Source organism: Neomonachus schauinslandi, chromosome 8 (assembly GCF_002201575.2).
Source record: "Neomonachus schauinslandi chromosome 8, ASM220157v2, whole genome shotgun sequence".
NCBI classification, from domain to species: domain Eukaryota; kingdom Metazoa; phylum Chordata; class Mammalia; order Carnivora; family Phocidae; genus Neomonachus; species Neomonachus schauinslandi.
In genome coordinates, this window is record NC_058410.1 from 21,067,214 (window position 1) to 21,092,172 (window position 24,959).

Below are 24,959 nucleotides of genomic sequence, written 5' to 3' on the forward strand. Positions count from 1 at the left end.
ACATAGAATGTATACAAATAGAATGTTTATTCTAAGTTTTTAAAATACATGCAAAATGATCCCCATGACGGATCATTCTGAAACCGATGTCCAGTTATGACTTAACATTTGAAACAACAATAATAAATTTTTATTTGAGCAATTATATTGTGAAAATATAAGTAAAAAATGTTGTTTTACCTCTTTCGCAAAGATTTACAACTACAAATTAAAACCCAGATATGAAGTGTGACCCTGGGGCCTCAGGCTTGATGCAGCCAGATCAATGTAGTTTCCAGAATAATTCTACTTGTGTTAGGCAGATATAGATCCTCATTCAGAATAAATCCTCCGAGAGCAGAAGTGCTGTAAAGAGTTGCTAAACTTTAGAAGTCCTAATGAAATTTCCAAAGAACTGAGAAATGAAGAGTTTAACTCTGAATAACATCTTCACCTCACAATCAAGTGAGGCTCCCTCCTCTTTAACCTCCAGTCTCTCCTTCCTTGGTGTAAATCAGCCCTTTTCCCCTGTGGGGGCTCGCTCAGAGCCCTAGAATTGATACAAAGATTATTTCAAGCTAAAGACATCTGAGATTAAAAAGATGTAGGAAGATGTCTTTTCAGAGTTTCCTTCATCTGACTAAACGCAGAAACTTCTTGGAAACAAGGCTACCATAAATCCTCTCTCTGGGGGAGTTTCATGGCTACGAAGAAGACAGAAAAACTACTTGCACCTGCATAAACAAACATTATCACAAACTTTCTTATCTCGTGTTTATTCTCCTAAAAAACCCATTTATCTTTCCTAAAGAAACCTACTGGGTCTTCACAAAGGAGCCTTTTCTCCCCAACTTCTTTCCCCTGCTAAGTTGGGTACATATGCCCCCAATTCTAACCATCCCTTTGAGTTACTCATCACAGTATGTGCCTTGCATGCATAAGCAAATGCTCTTCTCTTGCTAATCTGTCTTTTGTCAGCATAATTCACAGACCTCCCGAAACTAAACCTAAGAGGGTGAAGGAAAAGTTGTTTTTCCTCCCCAACACCCTCTTCTTGTGTATCTGGATTCTCTACTCCCCTTCTGTGTGAATCTCTCTTGCCAATGTGACTTCATGCTCCTCTCAGCAATCAGCCTCTCTCAGTTAATTAGTACTTTTTGACAGACATTCAACAGTTTTTCTCATGATGCTTATTCTTAAGAACCAAGTTTTACATTTTCTCTTTTTCTGTAAATTCCAAAACTAAGTCACAGAATTCAAAGGCTTTTGGAAATAAGATGCAGGTAGAACAAATCCACTTACTGCTTAAATTAGGTTCCTTCTTTGTGTCTGCGTGTGAAGTGAACAGCTCCTAACTTCAATGGATCAGTGTCCTTATATTTAAAAATACTTTACTATCCCTTTTCTAGGTCAGAATAGAGTAATAAGGTTTAACAGTACTCAAAAGACTTCTTAGATAACACTCAGTTCTTACAAAACTGTTTAGTAAGCTAAGTGAAATGGCACAGTACACGAGAGAGTGGTATTAAAATATTCATGCCATCAAATTTAAGAGAGATTATTTTTTTAATCTAGGTAATATATCAAAAATTGGGACATGTCACTGAAAAAGAACATAATCACTGTTACATATGCATATATATAACAGAACCCCGCCAAGAACTCATAATTTGCTTTGAAAAATATTTGAAATTTAGATATGAAATTGGGTATGTAAAATGTTCTGGAAATTCCAAAAAAAAATCTCACATAAATTAACATGCCTAAAATGTGAAGGCCTATCCCAGGGGAAGCTAGAAAGTTGTCTAGCTCCCATACCTGGTTCTTGACACCAATGCAGAGGTAAAATGTTTCCACTTTGTATTTGGATGCTGAACACCAACCAAACCATTCTACCATTTTCCCCTCCATGTTGCTCCAAAGACCACAGAGAAAGTACTGAAGCTGTCTGACCTAAAATTCTTACTGTTCATAGTGTGGCCCACAGCTTGATAGAAATGCAGACTCTCTGACCTCTACTCTTTCTATTGAACTGGAATCTTCAGCTTAACAAAATCCCATGGGATTGATATGCACGTTCATGTGTGAGAAGTAACTGACCTAAAAAGCTTCTCATGCATGAAGTAAAAAACAAAACAAAGCAAAGCAAAAACAAAAAAATAAAGATTCCTCCAGATTTTGTTAATAAAACAACTTCCTCCCTACCATCAATAAGAATTAAAGAAGGATTTGCTGGAAATAGAGTGTAATTCAAAAAAATCCATCAGGAGCTCCCAGTGCTAGACACCCAACCAGTATTTCCACAACCCCTGTCTCTTTTGAGTAATTTAAATCCCCATGGCAACACTACTGTCCAGAGGCAGACATCCCATCATGAAGGACCAAATCAAAGCTCAAGAACCAAACTAAAGCTCTGAGTAATGCAGAGCCAAACTTTATACTTAAACAACAAATAGAAGTACTCTTTCTCCCTCTAGAATCACAAGTGTGGAGCTTTGGCAAACAAGTCCTATGGAACCACGAGGGGAAAATCCCACACGGCAGCATGGCAGTGGCTGAGAATTCAATGAGAAGACCCGCTTGCTAATGGCTCTTCTGAGTGAAACAACTACTAGGAGCTGAGGGAACACACACATTTGGCAAACAGATGGAGGGAGGGAAACGGCATCCCCCTTTGTGAATTCAATACCAGTTGATTCATTAGGCAGAACTGCCAACGCTGAAAATAAACACAGCCTCTGGTTACAGAAGTATAACTGCAGCTTACCAAACAACAGTTAAAAAAAAAAAAAAGGTAGTAGATGCAGTTGGCTGTTGGATTTTCTTTTTTTCTTTCTCTCTCTCCTTCTCTTTTTTTAGTGGGGGGCGGGGCAAGGATTTTAAAGGAAATTCCACAATCAATCCAAAGGCTCTAAGTATTTGAACAGCTGCAGATTGCTCAGCTCATCCAGCCAAAATGCTTCCAAGTCCTCCCAGAGCAGGCAACCAAAACAGAATTGAAAGTAGCATTCTCTGCTCACCCCCCCACCCCACAAATAACAACAGCTTAGGTTCTGGCCAACCTCATATCTGAAAGAGGAGTAGAACCTCATGCTGTACAGCTTGATAAACTATAAAAAAAACTAACAAAGCAGCAATCAACAGGTAAGTCCAAAATCATACGAAGAAAGCGATAGTGAGAGCATGTGATGTGTAAGTAGGGTGCTGAGGTGTGCTAGGTCTGCTTGTGAAGGGAAAAACTGAGAAGGCCTTTCATGGGGGCAAAAAAGTCAGTGGGTCTCCGAGCTATTTTAAACTCTGGAAACTGAAGAAAACTGATAGCAATGCAAATGTTTCTTATCCATAGAAATGCAAATTGTGTCCACTGGGATGCAACTGATGACTGTCCTGTGGACACTGACCAATGAATCAGCTTTACACCGAGTGGTAAAACTTCATTTTAGCATCCCTTATTTGATTATGAAGATGAAATTCTTAGTGTTCTCCTGGAAACCTCTTAAAACTTCTAACCCATTCTGTGATTAGTGAGTTAAATGAAATCTTTGACGCATGCTCTTTTTATATTCTACGAGACTCAAGATTTTACCTAATTTTTGATTTATTTAAATTTTTAAATTTTTATTTTTTAATTGAGATGTAACACTGTGTAAGTTTAAGGTGTTCAACATGTTGGTTTGACACATTTATACATTGCAGTAGGATTACCAGAGTTGTCTTAGCTAACCTCTCTATCCCATCACATAATTATCATTTCTGTTTTGTGGTGAAAATATTTAAAATCCAGTCTCCTAGCAACTTTGAAGTTTAAAACATAGTACTCTTGTGGGTAATCACTGTGCTGTGCATGAAATCTCCATTAACTGTTTTTTTTAATCATCCTTTAACGCCCTGGACAGTTCTAGTTTCTACCTGCTATCCCATATACTTATTAAAAGAGCACTCTTCAGTGTCCTGGCTGAGACAACATGTGCTCTCTGTATTTTATGGACTTTGATGAAATATTGAACCAATGAGGTTAATAAGCAATACACGTTTCTGTTTATTATTACTCATAATGTATTCTGATAAGCCACAAAAAGTAAAACACAAGTAAGATTGTACACCAATGAATAGAACACAAAAATGTTGAGAACAACACGGTCCAATATATGAGAAAAGGAACCAACAGCAAAGTACAAGTAATTTTGATAGATTGAAAAGATATTGATTTCTGGGCAATAGACTGCTCTGGGGAAGAAACTTTTTAAACCCATCTGTCCTCATTAGAGTGGCATCATTTTTTTCCATAAAACCTTAAAAGATGGCAAGAAGGCAACCTGCTTACCCCAAAACTGACACTTAGTCAATTTACTTGTTACTTGTTACAATTTACATTTACTTGTTATTTATCTACTCAATTTTATGCTTGAAACTGGATTTTGTGAGTTTTGCCATGTGTCATCTCATTTCAACTGCGATTCTAAGGGCATGTAAGAGAAAAAAAATTAAAGGTGAGTCAGTTAATTAAAAATACAAGTGAGAGAAAAAGAACGACCCATATTGTTCAGGGATAAGATAATCACAGAAAGAGAAATATTTCTTCTTTGCTGTGCATAGTGAAAGATGACACAGTAGGTCAGGATGCCTAAAATTAATTACAGTAATAGCCTACTATTCGAGTGTCCAGTCTTTACCAGGTGTCCTTCCAAACACTTTCCTTGTGTAAACTCAATCTGCATAAAAAGTCAATGAGCTGGGTGCCGACAGTATCCCCATTTTACGGATGAAGGAACTAGGGACAGGGAGGGCACTTAGATAACTTGCTCCAAGTCTCAGAGTTAGCAAGTAGTAGAAATGGAATTTGGACCCAGGTGGTCTGATTTTAAGCCTGTGTTCTTAATATGGAAGTATACTTGCATGACTGAGATTCTAACATCTTTCTGATGAATCTGTCTAAATCTGAGTCCATGGTCCATCATTATAATCATTACAAACAATCTCATCCGCCTTGCTTCTCGCTCACTCCTGGCAAAACCCAAGCATGGATCAGCTCAATTACTTGCCTTCTCTGGACCTGAGCAGCTGTGCATGAATACAGCTGGAGAAAATCACTCAACAGACTAATTTTACTTTAAATATTTAACTTCAAACCTCAAATGTCCAACCGCTGGCAACCACACAACATTCCCTAATAAACTTGCTTCCCAGACCCCAAGACAATTTATTACTGCCTTCTCTCTCCCAAGCCTAAGTAAGTTTCCCTCCCTGCCTTATATCATTTCACTTGATCTCACACTTCATTGAAAAAAACGAGAAACCACCAGATTAGAATTCCTTCAACTTCCCACCACCAAATCAATAAATTACCTTCCATCTGTCAGATTGTCTTCTTCTCTCCTCCTTTCTGAGGAATTCCTCCTCCTATCAAAGGCCAATTCTTCCCCAAAGATTTCTTTAAAATCTCTTGTGTTGCATTATTAACCCCCTTCTCAATAAGACCATTCTCAGAATATAAATGTTGAAGGATGTGCCATCCTTACATACACAATCTCTCTCATCCCGACCTTGAATCTACATTTCCTGCTATTACCTTTTTCTCTTCTTCACAGACAAAATTCTCAAATGAGGAGTGCACAACCTCATGTCCCATTCATTACTGAACCCACATATATTTCATTTCCAACTTCACTCCTCTACCCACCGGCCCTATCAAAATTACGAGGAATGTCAACATTTCAGGAAAAAAACCTTCCTGTTTAAATTCCAAATAAGATACAGGATTCTACTTGATAACAGATATTGTAAAAGCATAGAGTCTTCCTTAAAGAATGTCACTAGTTTGGGGTGCCTGGCTGGCTCAGTCGGTGGAGCATGCAACTCTTGATCTCATGGTCATGATTTCAAGCCCCATATTGGACATGGAGCCTTTAAAAAAAAAAAAGAAAATGCCACTAGCTTGTCATGAAGATGAAGACACAAGGCAGGAAGACTAAACTGTCAACAATGGATAACTCCAAATCTATTGGATTCAACTATAAAATGCACTTGAAATAATTTCATGCTTAGGAGTAGGTTAAAAGACACAAGCATGTAAAGGGCTATATAGAGACAAAGGCTTCCGCAACCCTAAATACAAATGTCAATATTCCAGGCATGGTTGATAGAATAATTTGTTACAAAACAATATGACAGGTTTGCTTGTATTTGTTTTTAAAGTAAAGTAGTAGGATTCATGACCAAAATGGATGTGCCTGGGTGTGTAGGGAGCTTTGGCTGCTACTTGTTTTGAGGGCACTGGAAGACTGTCTGGAAGAATGAACATGCACACAGTAAACCCAAGGGAGCCTTACCTTGGTAGTATCTCTGCTTGGGCCCAGAACTCTGAAGCAGCCTCACCTCTGACCCAAACTCTACCCCCATGTCCCTCTAAGTTGTCACACTATGGAGGATCAGACCAGTAATCGACATTAATCAACCTTCCTGCAGGTCACCTGTTGTTGAGTTGGCTCTGGGGAGTCCTCTATAGCCCTGCCTGGGGTGTCAACTCCAGGATTATCTCCCACCAGAGTTGAGTTTATCATTGTATCCTTCTAGTTTGTTTTTTAAAGCTGAATTTATATTATTTAGATTTTTAAAAAAATTTTACTACTCTATCTCTTTCATATGTAATCTTTAAAGGAGAAATCAATTTTTTTCTATACTGTTGTATTGACTCTAACACTGTATCATTTTACTTTATAATCCATATAGAAAAAGATATTCTACTTCTTTCACAGTTTATTTGATCATTATTACTTTTGTACTTTTGCTAGTTTCAATGACTACTTTAAAAATTTAATCTTTACAAATCAAAGTATGAATATCTCTTTTACCTTATGAGTGGCCCCACAGTGACCCGCTGTACTGTATAGCAGACCTTTATTAATTGCAAATTTGACCCTAAAGGTCAGACTGCACAGTAAGGCTGATGGTGCCCCTATAATACAATGGAACTGAGTAATCTGGAAGATGCCAAGCCCAAATTCCCACTTCATGGTAATAATAACACTGGCCCCAGCAATGTATAGATGAATGGCAGGAAAACAGTATCTTTTTAAGTCCTGCACTAGTCAATGTCTTTCTCAGACAATGTCAATTCCACCTGAATTATCTCAGTAAGTCAGGGCACTGGTAAATTCACTGGAAGTTGTCTGGTTACAATTTGCCAATACAAGGCTGCTGCAGGGCAGGCGGCCTGCTGTTAGTTTTCTCATCAGCCAAGGTGTGCTCATTTGTCCGAAGCTGCCTCCAAGAGCAGGAGGTATAGGGATCCCAAGATGCTTATATTCTTTCATAAAACAACTTCGTTCTTCTGTCCTCATCAGCAGAGTTGGCCCAGTGAGTTTTAAATATTTATTTTCAACACAGATAAAGTCACAGACTGTTTCTTAGAAAAATAGCCTCTCCAGTACATTCTCTTAGGCTTCTATTTCATTTATTTCTTTATCATTAAAACCAAAACACAAGCTCTACTCTTGGAAAGAGACTCAAAGTGTGTCTCAAGACTCCTCCACTGAAAATCTGGCACCAAAAAGATGCCATCTCGCATCTTGATTAAGGAGGAAGAGAGAGATGAAGACAGCTGTGGGAGGCCTTTCAGAGAGAGCTGTCTTTGTATTTCATTGTTAGTTACAACTTTGTTATGGATTTATTTTGTTTTGGGATGGGTTTCCTCCAATCTTTAAACATAAAATGCTTTATGTTAATTTTTTCTTTGTTTTGTTATAATACACCTTTGCTAGCCCTGACTTTGTTGTTAGGCTGAATATTTGGATATTCCTTTGCTGTCACTCCTCTCTGCTCTTACTTAAGGAAGAAATACTTCACCTACGTCATCGAAACGGGCCCACGATTCCTCTAAAGAAATAAGCATTAATTCTCTCCTTTAGACTGTGCATATATAATGAGACAAGGAAATACAGTTTATGCAAATAAACTGCATGACTGCTATAAAGAACAGCTACTTGCTCTCCAAGATTTCATTTACAACTATAAACTTTGTTTTTTTTTCCCAGCAGCTGATGGATTAGGGCAGCAGAGAATGCCCTTGGGAGGCAAGAAAGGGGAATTACCCTTAATGGACATGAGAATAGAAAAGGAAAATATAAAGGAGATGTAATAAGTTGAGGAAAATTTTGATTTAGGCCTAGTCATCAAGGGGAATGAGAATAAGGCAGAGAATGCATGGAAGTGGTATCTGTAGGTAAAGATAATTTATTCTGACGAGTATGCTGTAAGATTGAGAAATGTCAGTTTTTGAGACTGTGATATATATTATCTATTAAGAAGACATCACTAAAATGTTCATATTAAAGCTGCATGCATGTGAGCACACTTAGGATTCTATCAAGAATTTAGGCTTGCACCTCAGCTTTGAGTAGAAAAACCGTTAAGACGTGGGGCGCCTGGGTGGCTCAGTCGTTAAGCGGCTGCCTTCGGCTCAGGTCAAGTGGCTGCCTTCGGCTCAGGTGGTGATCCCGGAGTCCGGGGATGGAGTCCCGCATCGGGCTCCCTGCTCAGCGGAGAGTCTGCTTCTCCCTCCCCCTCTGCCTGCCGCTCTGCCTATTTGTGCTCTCTCTCTAGCTCTCTGTCAAATAAAATAATTTTTAAATAAAATCTTTAAAAAAAAAAACAACTGTTAAGACGTGAGGGTACAGCCCGGTCATGAGTGCCGTAGCATCTTTTCTGCTAAGGCTTACTGAAAAGTCACGCGCTCTAGCTTCAGAAATGACATCGTAGAGCGAGAAAGGAAAACCACATTTCCTAACTTCACCTTACTAAATTCTACGAAAGAGTCTGACTTACTAACAGACCGGACATGTATAGAACCATCTATGCTAAAAGCCCTATGGGACTTAGGAGCCAGCTCTGTTGAGCATCCTAATCATGAACAGAAATCTACCCAATGACAGAAATCTCTGACCATGGAGCTGAGGGAAGGTAGTGGAAGGATACAGTTTGCTCCCCTACCTTTTAATTCCTGTCAAGATCCAACTGGCAGGACTGTGGAGAACCACATTTTTCTACCTATCAAAAAGCACCTTTGTCCATTACTGCACCACAGTGTGACATTTCCTTAAACATATAAAGCATAGGGCGCCTGGGTGGCTCAGTTGGTTGAGCGACTGCCTTCGGCTCAGGTCATGATCCTGGAGTCCCTGGATCGAGTCCCGCATCGGGCTTCCTGCTTGGCGGGGAGTCTGCTTCTCCCTCTGACCCTCCCCTCTCTCATGTGCTCTCTCTCATTCTCTCTCTCTCAAATAAATAAATAAAATCTTTAAAAAAAAAAAAAAAAAAAAAAACATATAAAGCATATATTACCCTACAGAAACGAGCCTAGGAAAATTAGCTCTGCACTCAGTTGCTGACCCATAGTAGGTGCATCATAAATGGCAACTGGTCCATAGCATGAAAAAAAAGGATGTTTCCTCAAATTTTCTCCACCTGACTGCTCCTTCCTAAATATATCTTCATCCTACCCAACTTTTCCATGTGACTAAAACTTCTATTCTCTCCTTCACTCAATGCAGAGAACTGGAGGCTTAGTGGTCAAGAGGGCCGGAGCTGGAGTCCGTCCCCGGCTTTGAACACTAGCTCTTCCTTGTACTGGTTGTGTGACTTGAGCAAGTTATGTGTGTACTTGTTATCTAAGCCTTGCCTGTAAATGGGGTAATGATAGTCCCAACACTTCAGTGAGAATTAAGAGATAATTACAGGATTAGCATAGTGACTGGCAAATGAATATTCAAAAAATATAATTCATTTCAGTGATCATTATTATCACCCGCTATGACTATTTACTATTATTATTTCTGGATCAAAATAACAAGCAATGAGTTTTATACGATTAATGTGACATATTAGGAAAGTTCAACCCAAAGCTTTTATTCATTGTTCCCTTTATGCCTGAAACACCCTGGATATTAACTTTCAGCTGAGGAAATGAAAAACGTGTGCAAAACACAAACACATGACTAAAAATTCACAGAGAAAGAAATCTGGCTTTTATCGTAGATTTTTGTATATTATAAAGGCAGAAGGAACCATTGCAGCTGTCACTGGATTATACTAGAAAAGAAAAAATAACCAGATCAGATTGGGAAAGCCTACCTTAGAGGAAGCAAATATAATTTAAAGATATGAGTTTCAACTTGAGATATTAACACAGAGGGATTTATACTACATAGACCCTTACAGTTCAGATCCATATTCTATCATTTTATAGAAACAAATGAGCCTGGGACCACTGCAGTACACCTCAAAATATTAATGAAAAAACACCTACAGAGAAAGAAATGCATTGGGGAGCCAATTGATTGTTTTAGCTAATTGATTAAATTAAAATATGAAATAAAGACAATTTGTTCTTCCCATTCTCCTTTCAACTTTCTCACTATATTCTGGCATTAGAGTATACAAAATTGTATACTTCCACATTGAAAATAATTACATTTCTACCTGCCTCTTATTTTCTTTTTGGCTAAATTAATATATCCCATTAATATGCTCCAGGAAACTCTAGCTGCATGACAATCATGCTAAATTTGTTTTTAACGTTCTTCCTCTACTTACTTGTGCAGCCATGCGAAGGGAAGTGTATATTAAAAACCCTTCACTCATTATTTACTTGCTTGTTAATTTACTTGGGAATTAAATTCTGTTTTCATAACATTTCTTCATCTGGAAATATACTATCTCATATTAACCTTACCTCCAGAGATTGATGTACTTTATTATGAAGAAATAAACTGTTAAGTTACACAACAGAGCAGGTAATGAAAGAATCTGGCTAAGAAGTTTTCTAAAAATAAGAGAATTCATCCTATATACCTGGAGAGATCTCTAAATATTTCAAAGTCCTAAAAGACATTTAACAGTAAAACTATATATATATTCAAGGAAATTCAATCTGTCACCAATGATGTTGAAAGATATTTTAGGATGCTATAATCCTACAGGTCATATTAAACATATTGGCCATCACTGCATTATACATATTTTAAAGTGCTGGTCATGGACATGGAGCTCTAGCCAATGAGAAATGAGAGAAACGAGCTTTTGCTGCACTGGTCTGCCCCAACAGATCTCATAGTCTGAACAAGACTATAATCTTGTGAGAGCCTACCAAAATTATAAAAATTCTGAATCAGTGAAACTCTGACTTAATGTCATTTTTAGTCATATATAACCAACCTGGACATAGAGAAATTCCTTTTTTATAGCAGTGCTAAAATTCAAGATAGATTTTTAAAATGACAAATCAAATAGATAACCACTGTATAACATAATCAAACAAGAGAATTAATATGTTCTTTATCCAGTAAAGACAAAAATCTGCCTTGCTGGATCCAATCAATACTTCAAAAACAAATCAGATAATAAAGATTCTTTGTCAGTTGAGTAAAACAATTTAATTTAAAATAATTTCATGGGGGCGCCTGGGTGGCTCAGTCGTTAGACGTCTGCCTTCGGCTCAGGTCGTGATCCCGGGGTCCTGGGATCGGGCCCCGCATCGGGCTCCCTGCTCGGCGGGGAGTCTGCTTCTCCCTCTCCCACTCACCCTGCTTGTGTTCCTGCTCTCACTATCTCTTTCTCTCTGTCAAATAAATAAATGAAATCTTAAAAAAAAAAAATAATTTCATGGACTTCTTGATTTTGTATAATACATATATTAGTTTTCTATTGCTGCTGTAACAAATGACTCCAAAATAAATGTCTCTCTAAGCTAAAATTGAGGTTTGCAGGTCTGTGGTCCTCCTTGGAGGTTCTAAAAGAGAATCCCATTGGCTTGCCTTTTCCAGTTTCTAGAGGCTGTGAGCATTCCCTGACTCATGCCTCCTTCTTCACCTGCTGCTATTATTATTATTATTAACTCTTATCGCAATGAAAATGTAAACATTTTAAAAATGGTTTAAATTTGGATCAGATGATTACACCTTCTCTCAACAGAGACACGTCAATTTACCCAGCCTCTGATTTCTTTCCATTCATGATTGCCCAAATTTGACACCAGCCAATTGCTTTGCTACCTTATCCTTAAGTTTATCACAACCCAGTACGCTATAGACACTACAATGAAAGAAGTAGTAAATTCCATTAAGGCAATATAACATATACTATTATTATATTTCATATGTGGTATGGTGATACATCTCAGACTACAATAAAACCTTCAAAAGGAAATACTATTTCACAAACACTGACTTCATATACAAATTTTTCAGGAAGAGGGATATTGGAAGAATAGACTATTAGTGCTAGCATGGATTTTGGAGATCCACTTGCCATTTAGGAAAGATACAAAGGAAAGTTGGCCCACAGATCTTTACCCAACTTGCCTGAGGTCAGCTGGCTAATCTGAGACAGAGCTGACTCCTAATAATAGTGATTATTTTTCCAGTAATTATGATGCTGTTCACCATACACATAAAACAGAGTCAGCTAGGACTGTCATCACTTTAATACATTGTAAATCAACAGCTTTGCTAATTTACACCTCAAAGGATTGTATCATTCTGTCTTAGGACAATACTTAGCCTAAGTCAAGGACTGAATCCTACTCAGACCTTGTGTAAATGATACAAAATGTATAAAAGGTTACATAATAAGGAGAAACTTAGTATGTACGAAGGAGAAAATGTCAAGTTGACAATAAAAAAAGGAAGGATGATATAAGCCTAAACTAATATTGCAGATAATTTCCATAAGTCAAAAAACCCTGAAGATACTGAACTTTTTAATGATAAAAACACTGCTTGTTTTTGGTGGATTAGAATGAGAAGAGTACAGCACGTTTTAAATGGATTTTCTGGGAGAAATAAAAATGGTTTAGAATCACTACAGTGTGAGAAACAGCATCATGTCAAGAGTTTGACATATTTATTTATTTAAAGATTTTATTTTTATGTAATCTCTACCTTCAATGTGGGGCTCGAACTCACAACCCTGAGAATCTCAAGCTCCACTGACTGAGCCAGCCAGGTGCCCCAAGAATCTGACATACTTAGAAATTTTGTCAGTTTCCCCAAATATTTTAATATCTGTTTAAAAAAATATATGGTAAACATACCTATAGCCTTAACCTAATAAACTACAAATATTACTCTGATTTTTAAACTAACTTCTTTTAAATACTAAATATATATATAGTTTCCTTCAGACAGTAGGATTGAATTCCATTTTCTAAAGTTACAAGGGAAAGCCTCTTAAGTTATCAACATAACGTTGGTTTTTTTGGTATCATAAAGGAGAATTAAAATCAACTTACTTGATGTAATAGGGCACTTTATTATGTGAAATGGATCTTTGCCATGGCAGCTGGACTGAAGCTGAAGAAACAAAGGGAGGTTATTGGAAACACTGCTCACCCAAAAGCCTTATGCCCTAGTGCAAAACAACTGAACACATTTTATAGCTAATTCAATGAGAACTACTCTGGTTTTTGAGCTGGATTCCTATAATTATGAAATCTGCTAGGCTAAACAAACAGTGGCTTCTTAAAGATTCATTTGAAGCAAGGGAAGAAACAACACAGGTTCAATTTCAAATGCCAACTCTAACTAATTGAACCTGTTGCTAAAAATACTTTTCAAAATCAAGTTTTATTGTTTATAATCACCACAATTTAAAACTTAGTGCTACCTGGAAAATGGACTGCATATATTTTTTGATTAAGCTAAAACCAAAATTAATTTTACCTGGTATATCCAGATTATAAACTAGATTTCACAAGACTGAATTTTCCAGATCATTAATAACGTGCTTTACTTTGCTTCACAGGAATAACTATCTAGGACAGATGGCATTTAAACAAACTCACTTGTATTAATCTTAAAAAGGAAAGATTAAGATAAACACAGGCAAAGGGTTGTTAAAAAAACAAACAAACAAGGTAATTATGTGGATAAAAGAATCCCAAATACTTACTTTCATCTGAAATGCACAGAAAATACAGTTTTCTACTTTTACATCAGATATCACTATGACTGAGATTTTATGTTTTGTTTTAGGTATTTATTTTTGTTGAGGTACTGATTTCTTACAATTCCAGTTATTCCTTATTTATAAAAATAGATTATTCCTATATAATTAGTTGAAGACTTATTTAAGAAGAGTTAAACATGTAAGCTGGAGCTACTAAGGAATTTTGCTAAATAAACTAATAAACAAGCAATTAAAACACATCTTTGCAACTATCACTAGGCTCTCATAGAGTTGTCATAAATGCTTTTTTTCTCAATTTCATGTCATAATAATATCTTATAAAAATATAGCATTCTAAACTTTGCAAAAAGCCTTTTCAAATATATCTATTTATAAGGAAGTCAACAAATCCATATTAGAGCCCTACCTGATACATAAGGAACTAGATACTCAGAAGTGAAATAACTTGCCCCATAAAGAAATGGCCGAGCTCAGACATGATCTCAAGATTTCCGACCACTAGTTCAGCAATTTTTCTGTTCAACAATTCTTCTCTTTATAACATGTGAGTGCTCCCTTCTGCAACTATGTCCATGAAAATATAAAAGGGCGATGAAAATGTGGAAGTAGGTATAATAAATTTCTCATTAGAGCCAACCTCATTTCAGTGTTGGCACCAGGCGAATAGGTCAGTTTATTTTGTGTTCTAACTAAACAGTCTCCTTTTATAACCATGGCTGAAGTCCAAGAAATATTATAAAGCCAATGATTCCAAGCAGAAAGAGATAACAATTATTCAATTTATTAATTGGGATTTTGTTTACACTCATGTTAACCATTGTTTTGATTTGAAAAACTCTGACCTCCTTGGACAATCAGGGCCAGACAATAACAGGCCACATGCTTGAGTTTCACAAAGTGATTGTGAATTTTACCATGTTTTCCTTCCTAAAGAACATGAGTTGGATTTTTATCATGAAAGAATGGTTGCTAGGAGAAAGTGTAGAGTTTCATCAATACTAATAGATAACTAATCCTTAGAACTGTAAATAGAGTCACAATTATTTGTTAAATTCCTCTTTAATTTGGCCTTAGCACATAGCTTAAATTAAGTTTAAGAAATCTGAAGTAGTTCATACCTAATGAGGAGACTGCAAACTTATTTACTTTATCAATAATGATGGCATCCCAACTTTAGAAATGCATCCTCGCACCCAGTATATTCCAGGAAGGACTACAATCACTCAAAGATAGGCTATCTAAGGGCTCAGGTGTGCGAAACAGAAAACATGTGTGCGTGGGGGAAAGGGAGGAAGGGGGAGAGAAGGGGGGGGAGAGCATGAGGACTGGAGGACAAGAGGGGCAGGAAATGACTAACTCAGATTCTTGAAACTGTGAAAACAGAAAAGCCTGACCTTGAATTGAGGTAAAGCAGATTATCAACCATGACAAAAGATTAAGGGAAAATACAAATGTAATCAATTTAGTTGGAAGACATGGTATTACTTCAGTTTTCTCTATTATTATAGATACAAAGAAGTTATCATAATTGGGAAATAAGATGTGCCTTAAGTTTTAAACTTCATTTATATTGAAGTAAACAAACTGTTTTCTGGCATATGTTTGCCAGGACAAATAAAAGGAAAGAAATTAATAGTTAGTGAAAGCATCAGTGCCAAGAACTGTGCTAGGTGCTCTGAAACTCACTATGCTTTCTCACTTAATTTTCAAGGCGATCAGAAAAACTAAGTATTATTATAGTAATTTTAAGATAAAGAAATTAACTTTCAGGAATCTACAGGTCTGGCAGACTTAATATTTTAATCTTAATTTGGATGACTCTGAATCCTACATTCTTTAGTTTCCCCAGCAGTGAACGATAAAGTAGGAGCTCAAATTACTTATATGAGATCTCATAAACAGTCCGTAAAATTAAAAATTTCAGTTGGAGAATACTACATAAAAATCTACATATGTGGTTTGGCTACATCTGCAATACTTGACCAAAAGAAAAGCTAAGTATGATCACAGTGAACCTAATAAACAAAAATCTCGGATCCATGGGGAGTTATTTTTTTTTTTACTGCTAAAGATACAGGTACATTTTAAATTAATAAACACTTTTTAAGAAGAAAAGCTAATTAGAAATCTTAAAATGTAAAAATGATTTTTTATTGTGAAAAAGTTCATAACCTTTGTTTATGATACAGCAATGATGATATGAGGCTACATTAATTATTATAGCCGATGGTCCATTGAAAAACCATAGCTAAAGAGAAATTCAGTTTTGCTCCACTTCGGAGACTTATCAATTGTGACCAGATTATTACAACTAATAACCAATAAACAATATTGTAATTAATCTTAATATTGCTTTTTGTACATTTACCTAATATAAGTAAATATATTTGGCAACAAAGAATATGGCTCCTTGAGGCAAAGTGAAAGAATATGCTCATTCGTTCAATTAATGAGAACAGTCAAGTTTATTAGTACTTACTAGAAAGAAAATGCTGAGAGGATGGCCCAAAATCTCTATGGGCTTCCTGAAGCTGTTTAAGGCGATCATCCACAGAAACCTGCACATACACATGCAAGAAATAATTTGATTTGAAAACAATGACTTTAATAACATACTTGATTTAAGTGTTTTTTCTATTTAAATTCAATTATCCAACATATAGTACATCATTAGTTTCTGATGGAGAGTTCAATAATTTATCAGCTGCGTATAACACCCACTGCTCCTCACATCACATGCCCTCCTTAATGCCCATCACCCAGTTACCCCATCCCCCACCCACCTCCCCTCCAGCAACCCTGTTTACTAAATGATGCTACTGCCCAAGATATGATTGCTTGTATAGACTCCTTCTCTACCTCTGGGATCAAAGTACTGGGATTAAAATAGACTTCTTCTGGTACCAACTGACAGCAAACAGTACCAGGCACTCTTCTAAGCAGTTTATACAAATTAACTCTTTTAACCCTCACAATAACCATATTGGGTAAGTATTATTTATTATTATCACCACGTTACAGATGAAGAAATTGGGACACAAAGAGGTGTCCAAGGACAGAAAGTTAGTACATGAGAGTACTAGTATCCAGACGCAGCTAATCTGGTGCCAGAAGCTATTGCTTTCCTGTTACTCTACGTTGCCTTGAAAGCAGTAAAGCTCGAAAGCATCTAAAGTCGAGATGTGGCTGTGTGGCCAGTGGCCACTCACCTCCCTTCTGTAAGGAAGGTGGTAAAAAGTGCCACAGGAAGCAAATGAAGAAGAAGTCTCAAATACTCCCAGGGAAAAAACAGATAGATGATGGTAGACAGCTGGACAGACAGAAAGGTAGATGACAGAGAGATCGAATTAGACGATGGATCAATAGAGGTGGATGGAGAGCACAAAGATATAGGAGTATGTAATCTCTTATTTGCCTCCACGTTTGTGTCCAATCATCTCGACTTGAGGGTATTCAAGTGTATAGCAGCCGATTAGTATACTTTCTGAATTGGTCCTCACAACTTCCCCCGTTAGCTCTCTACATTATGAAAATGCAGAATTGGTCCACCGAGAAACTAAATGCAAATCAGAACAACTACACACAGCCTACTGACACTTCCATTTTCTTTTTCCTTGTCCTGGTCTCTGTAGTTTAAGTCAGCTGTTCCACACAGATTGTCCATCTTATTTTCAGCTGCCTTTAAAAGAAATGTGTGTATCTCTGGCTCACTGGACAGCTCTAGTTTCTCTTGCTTAGCTATTTAAATTGCATTAGCAAGTGCTTTGTTCATTAAAGCCAAAAAAGCACTGAAATGCCACTCTATGTTCAGGAGAAGAGAAGATGCTAGTCCTGAAACGGAGTGACATTGCTGTCAGCAGAGATTCCTTCCGGTCTTACTCAACCAGCAACTAACATCTGCGCTCTAGCAGCTACAAAGCTCAGAGATAAGGATAAGAGAATACATATCCTCTTCCAAGCATAATGTATTCCCTGACTTCTAATCTTTGGAGATAGTGATAACACGAGCAGAAGGCGATCAGGATGGACCACAGGAATACCTACATGAAGGCAATGAATTAGGGAAATGGAGCAGAAGGAAAAAAAGAGAAAGTCAAACACTTCTGTGTTCCACTCACTAGAAAAGCACATATGAGTTTAACAGATCCTGCTTTACTAATCCCAGGTCATTAACACTCTTTTCAAATATAGAAAAGACTGTTTAATATTATGCACTCATTTCTTAAATCTTCATATTGATAAAGAACATATGAACCATTGGGTATTCGATGTTTGAGTTAATTCAGGAAACCTAGTATGCTATAAAATATTATAGCTTTAAAATAAAATGTTTTTGTGTACCACCTCCAATCGCACATTTATCTCATTAAATACAGTATTTTAGGCCTAAAATATAGAGAGAAATGCGTAAGAATTATTTTTTTAATATTCCACTTAAATTATCCTGCTAGTTTTCAGGGAAAAAATGATTATTTACGACTCCAGGGAACTGGCCATTGAACATGACAAAGCTCTGAAAAGACTAAACCTAAAACTACTGACTGGCAAGTATGGTGACTTGTAAATGCTGATACCTAGTAATACTCAAAAGGGTTCTTCTGGGTTTGGCTCTATTAAATCTGGGATGAGCAAGTATTATCTAGAGTCACTAAAACAACTTAGACCTAAGAGCTAAAGGTAAAAACACCACAATAGTATAAATGTGCTAGCTGGAAAGAATGAACAAGATACCTAAATAGCAAACAGTGGAAGAAGGATGGAGATTCCTTAACTTTGCAAAAGGAAAAAAAATAAATACATGATTAAAGTAAGAAAAAGGACTCCTTCATGAGCCACTATGAGAGAATGTTTCTGTGACCTATCATAGATCTCAATTACTATGGTTTATCTCACCCTTTGCAGTTTTCTACAAATATCATATGAATAGTACATCATAAAATTACATTAAAACCTCTATTCATAAATAAATGAGGCCTCTGGGTTCAAGATATGGAAAGACAAATACTTGGTGATATTACATGCTACAAATCCATTATCAACTACAACTAGTAAAGAAGGAGGAAATGATGGTGTGCAGTAGAATAATCAGGCAGGGTTTAAGGACCAACTGTGTGAAGTTGGATCATGAAGACGGATAAACTAATACCTGCAGAAGTTTCCATCGCATATTAAGATCATCTAGCTGGCGAGACATCTTCAGAGATGGATGCAGGTCAAGTGGAGACAGCTGACTGGATAAATCATTCACTGTTTTAACTTTTAAGTTGATTGGTGCAATTTCTTCTCTAAATGCCTGGAAGAATAAAAACAAAAACAATGACTATGGAAAAGAATATAACAGAAGGTAGTATTTTGAACCTTTCTTCAAAGAAAATGGCAAGACCAGCTGAGACGCCACTGACAACAGTTGTGCACTCAATGACACCTCAGCTCAGGTCTTCAGCAATGGGGACCACCAGCCAGAGTCATCCTTTGTAACCTGGAGAATCTAAATAGCTGCACAAAGAGAAAAATCATAATACAAACTCATTGAAATGATTATGTATTTCCTGCAAATCTACCATTTTATGTAATTTCATCTGGAAAATGTTTGCCATTATTGTCCACTTTACTAATTTCTAGTCTTGTTTCTATTTTTCATTTTCTTTCATATTTTCCTTCTTTTTTTTCCTATGGCTACCTTACTATTCTTTCATCGGATGCAACAATTTGATTTGAACACATTACCATTTAAAATTAAGTGAGAAAGTGGCCAGTAAGAACAACTTTCCTAACCACAAAACCTATTACTATTATAAAAGATTTTATTTATTTGACAGAGAGAGAGATAGCAAGAGCAGGAACACAAGCAAGGGGAGTGGGAGAGGGAGAAGCAGGCTTCCCGCGGAGCAGGGAGCCCCACGCGGGGCTCGATCCCAGGACCCTGGGATCATGACCTGAGCCGAAGGCAGACACCTAATGACTGAGCCACCCAGGCACCCCTACAGAAATACCTATTACTATTATATACTCTAGAGGTAAGTTTTGATCCTTTCAAAAACACTATGATCACGTGGTTAGAGGAGGGAAGAAAGAGGTACATGAGGCTTAGTGACAGATGCCACCTCTGGGCACAGGACAGAGAGATAGTACAGGTGGGGGTAGAGGATGTATGTGAAGAGGGAAAGAGAAAAGCAAAAGATATTTGGGGCCAATGACAATAATATATCCTATAAGAGCAAACAGAATAATGAAAACACTAAGCTTTCTCCCTTCACCACATAATTCCCCCTGACTCTATGTTCATGTTCCCTTTTTCCAACAAAGTCTTTGCCTAGATCCCATTGATGTTCCAAAAGAGTCAACTCAGGTGCCCTACGCATCCCATTTCAGGGAAGATTTCCCTAGGCCCTTCCTTCAGCATTCTTGGCTAGAGGCTCCACTACGTGCTCCCAGCATTCTCTCTGCCCTCTTGAATCCAGTCAGGACTTTCAGCCAGCACACCTTCAGCCACACAAATGGGGTTTTATAGTGAGGGCCATTCTGATTGTTTGGTGCCATACAAGCGAGTTGTTATATATTTTAAATATCATTCCTTATCAGAGCTCTTACTACATCCATATTCTTGATGCCCCTCAAGAAGAATAGAAGCTTCTTGAGAACAGACACTCTCCAGTATTTCACAAAGTTTGCCAGACAAGAGGGGAGAATTTACTTCTATTGACAAAGGCCCACGAAAATGGTATCTGAGGCAAGATTAAGCCAACAGACAATTGGGAACAGAATTGAGATACTAAAAGAGAACAGTATATGGTTATTTCTTTGGTATGTCACAAAATCAGAGTAAATCATGTGCCAAACTGAACCGATACGTATTAGGCGTTGTGAACACACAGTTAGCACTAGCCCTCAAGTTATATCGTTTCTACCATCCCACCCCTTAAGAGACAGGAATATGTCTACCAGCCTCCTTTCTTCTCCCTTTTCACCATACCAAGTTTAGTTAATGAAATATTATATATCAGAGTGCTTTGAAGACCATGAACTTTCACTGGAACACTGTAGTATTAATTCGGCTTCCTCACTATGTTCATAAAAAGAAAGCCTCTTTTTAGGTACTTCGAAAAAAAGGCCGCATGATCTTTCTGGCTCCACTCAATGTCTAAGGATACCTTGCTTCCTTTGCTTGCATCCCACAAACTATTTCCCTCATCCTATTTACTGCAGCAAATCTCTCCTTGTTGATGAGATTGTGTTTATCTCCTTGTAAGCCCTACCTATCCTGAATGGTCTGTCATTGCCTGCCTTTAAAAGCCTTCCTCTTCCTCTCTTTAAATAATGATGGGGCTAAGTTATACCCAAAGCTCACCCCCAGACTATTTCCTCAGTACCTTGCAGAAAACACCAAACAAAAATACCACTTTAAAAGAGGTGTATTTTTTTTTCTTTTAGAATGTAAGCTCCTCAAGAGCAGGGACAATGTTTTCTGTATGTTCTACTGTGCCTAGTACACTGTAAATGCTCAATAAATATTGATGATGGGAGGCAAAAAAAAAAAGAGAAAGCAAGCCTCTTTAACCGCTTCCTTACTTCCTTCTCTCTTCCAAAACCAGTTACCCTATATAATTCCCCCTTAGATAATATGGATAGGCTAAAAATAATCATTATGGTTGATAAAATCAAAATAGTATCACGAATATAACTTTACTTCAAAAAGGAAATTAATTTTAGGTAAATCAGAGAGTATGTTTTAGTGTTTCAAAATTCTGGAACATGCTCAAAAGCCACAAGAAGAAACTCGAGATGGAAAGTCAGAAGAACAGACCTAGAGCCCAGAGTCAGCGTGAAAACCCCACACAAAGGAGGGAGCAGTGAGCAAATGACATTTGAAACAGTGAACATGGAAGTCGATGTGTGTAAAGTAAGAAACATCGCCAGACCCTGAAGGTGCCAACATTTCAAAATCAGGCAGAAGGAGGGAAGCTCACAAAGGCATCTGAGTTGCTGGAAAGTGGAAAGAAAAGGTTTTCAGAGTTGTGATCGTTTTTCTCCATGGCTGTAGATGCTGGTCTTTCATGGATGACAGAATATGTGCACAGACAGACCCACAAATACGGTTCAGTGAGAAAAGTAGTTATATGATAACAGGCGTTCTAGGTCTAAAGAATGAAACCACTAACATGGAAGCATGGGACAGAGAGAAGTAGGATGGGGGGGGAAGGGAATTTTTCAGTCTGGACTTGGAAGAGTCCTGAGTTCCTTCAGATTCAGTTTAAGAATAAAGACAGAACTTGAATCCTTCCAGGTTTCCTCAATTATATTTTAACATTACACTTTAATATTCTCTCCGAGGTGACTTGGGAGGACTCAAGAATTTCAATCAGCTTTTAAAATCAATGTCTTTGTGTTTTGTAAGTATCAAAGATTAAAAAATGAAAGGCTAGAAAGTATTCTTAGGTTTCTATTAACTTTAAATAATAACAGCTTTATTTTAAAAGATGGGAAAAGTTTTCCAAAATTAGATTGTAACTTCAAGACAGATTTTAAAACTCCTACAGAACATCAAGCAGTTTTAATTGTTCTTCTGTAAAAATAATGTTTTTCTCTTATAAGCCACAGGTGAAAATATTAAAAGACCTTTGACCAACAAGGCCGTTGGGTTTTGTTTTTGTGGGTGTTTTAGGCAGTGAGGAATCTTTCTAATAAAAAAATTTATCTTTTGCTTTTTAAGAGCTTTCAAATTAAGGACCTTGAAGTAAAGCAAGTTTTAAAATGGTTTCCGAGCTGCTGTGTGTTCTAGTATAAAGAACCAATTTATCATGTTTGGCTGCACTTTCCTATAGGAGAATAAAAGTCTATGTGGTCTTCTTGGTATAAAAACAGGAACATCTGCTAACATTAAAGGTGCTGACGGGCAGTCTGCCAGCAGATGTGGGGGGGGGGAGCCTTCTCCTGTTGGAAGGTGTGTATTCTGCAAAGAAAAATTATTAAGGATAATTTTAGGGCATTAAACTTATTTGATTGGCCCTCAAAGCTTTTGTTTTCCAGTTGCCTTGACATATTTAATAATATTTAGCAATAATCACAACTTACTTTCATCTGCCAACAGCTTCAATGGGATTTGGCATATACTTTAGAGTACATGTGAAACATCCCAGACTTTGAACCCATTTTATTTGGTTTAATGAGATGTGGGTTTTTATTTTTTTTTCTTAATAAGATGTGAAAATATTTTAATCCACAGTTTATTCCTTTCTCTTAAATATTAATTGTGTTTTTCCTGGCTTTCCACTTTAGTAGAGATTTGAACAAAAGGATTTGGATGCAGAGGTGGGTAATTTCGTTAATCAGATGGGAATAACAACTCCCAAACTTTTAGGTCTTCAACAAGCCCATATACAACTTTCCATTTTTCCTTCAACACTAATCATCCTGCATTAAAAACTGATACTTTCAAATTCAAATGGGTAAATTCTTGCTCCAACCAAGAGGCATTTTTGTAGTCCAAAAAAATATACTGCTTATGAACCACTGAATTAAAGATTTCTAGTGTTTAAAAAACATCTTTTAAATTGCAAGAAGTAGGGATGCCTGGGTGGCTCAGTCAGTTAAGCGTCTGCCTTCGGCTCAGGTCATGATCCCAGGGTCCTGGGATGGAGTCCCACATCAGGCTCCTTGCTCATCGGGGAGCCTGCTTCTCCCTCTGCCTGCCACTTCCCCTGGTTGTGCTCTCTCTCTCTCTCTGACAAATAAATAAAATCTTTGAAAAAAAAAATTGCAAGAAGTGTGTAACTTCCAAAGAACTTCTACTAAAAGGCTTTATTTTCAGTTATTTGATACTCAGATTCATCCATGGAAATGGTTTTCAGGATGCCAGAGCTGTAGGAAGAAGCCTACTTAATTCACAGAGTTCCGCATATTTATGTATATTTATAATGAAAGGTGGCAGACACCAACACTCTTTTAGTGAAATTTCTTTAAGTTTAAAATTTAGTACGTAACTTTTAAAGTTTTGAATTCCAATAGCTGATAAAAGTTGTGCTTAATTACATTAGTATGAGTGAGGTCTCTACAATGACAGAGAAGAGCAAGAAAGAAACCATGAAAACTCTACCACTTACCAGCTGTGTGGGCTTGAGCAATATCTGCATTTTCACCATTTGTAACATGGGCATAATAATACCTATCTCGTTGGGTTGGTGTGAGGATTAAAAGAGGTATCCATGTAAACTGGCTACGAACATTTCTTGGCACACAGTAAGCCTCAATAAATGCTAGCCATTATTATTTCTATATCTACACACACATATATTTACTTATATAATTTGCCTGCATATTCATTTCATTTCCTAGACCCTTTCTCCTTCCTTCTCAGCCACATGCATAAACAAAAGGAAAATGTCATCCAATGTCTGTGCATAAAAGATACGTTTTTTGCAATAAAAATCACATTCATGATATTGATATTGTCAGTCTAACCACCTTCTGATGTTTCATTGGTTTATTCTCTGATTTGACTCATGACTACCTAATATATAGTTTGCTATGCTACCACAAACCCGACTACTATGTCTCTTATTGCCTAAATTCTATTAAATTTTTTCTGGGTATGTTCTAGAATGTAGGGCCCAAACGGGTCTAGACCACAGATCTAGCATTCTTAATTTTGGGCAATTCTTGACCACAAACAAAATTTATAGTTAAACTAATCCTTCCATAATCTACTCAGTGAGAGAAAATTTGAACATAAGAGTCCCCAATAAAACAGTATGTTTTTGATTAAATCTCTAAATCCAACTACCAATTTACAGGAAATACAGAGCAGAGAAGAACCTGCCCAACTGCATGATGTGGATGCCATTCTGCAAAACCCAGGCTGTAAGAAATACTATAAAACAAACAATTCAGTTTCTTAAACAAATACATTGTAAAGAAAACATAAAAGGGATGGAGGGGAAATCTAGGGATTAAAAAGGACTTTACATTATTATTTTTTTTTAAAGTAGTAAAGTGTTTAGGGACACAGAGCTGGGTAAAAA

At 37.0% G+C, this 24,959-nt stretch overlaps 1 protein-coding gene across 6 annotated transcripts in view; it reads right to left on the reverse strand.

Moving 5' to 3' along the window:
• The window catches only part of UTRN (utrophin), a 484,838-nt gene that overhangs the window by 67,431 nt on the left and 392,448 nt on the right, over positions 1-24,959 (reverse strand). For all 6 annotated transcript variants that reach the window (XM_044917202.1, XM_044917200.1, XM_044917201.1 and 3 more), the window contains 3 exons: positions 19,088-19,234; positions 16,421-16,499; positions 13,265-13,325 (listed from right to left, as the gene is read on the reverse strand). In XM_044917202.1, coding sequence (XP_044773137.1) covers positions 13,265-13,325; positions 16,421-16,499; positions 19,088-19,234 — 287 coding nt within the window. The remainder of the gene's footprint in view (positions 1-13,264; positions 13,326-16,420; positions 16,500-19,087; positions 19,235-24,959) is intronic.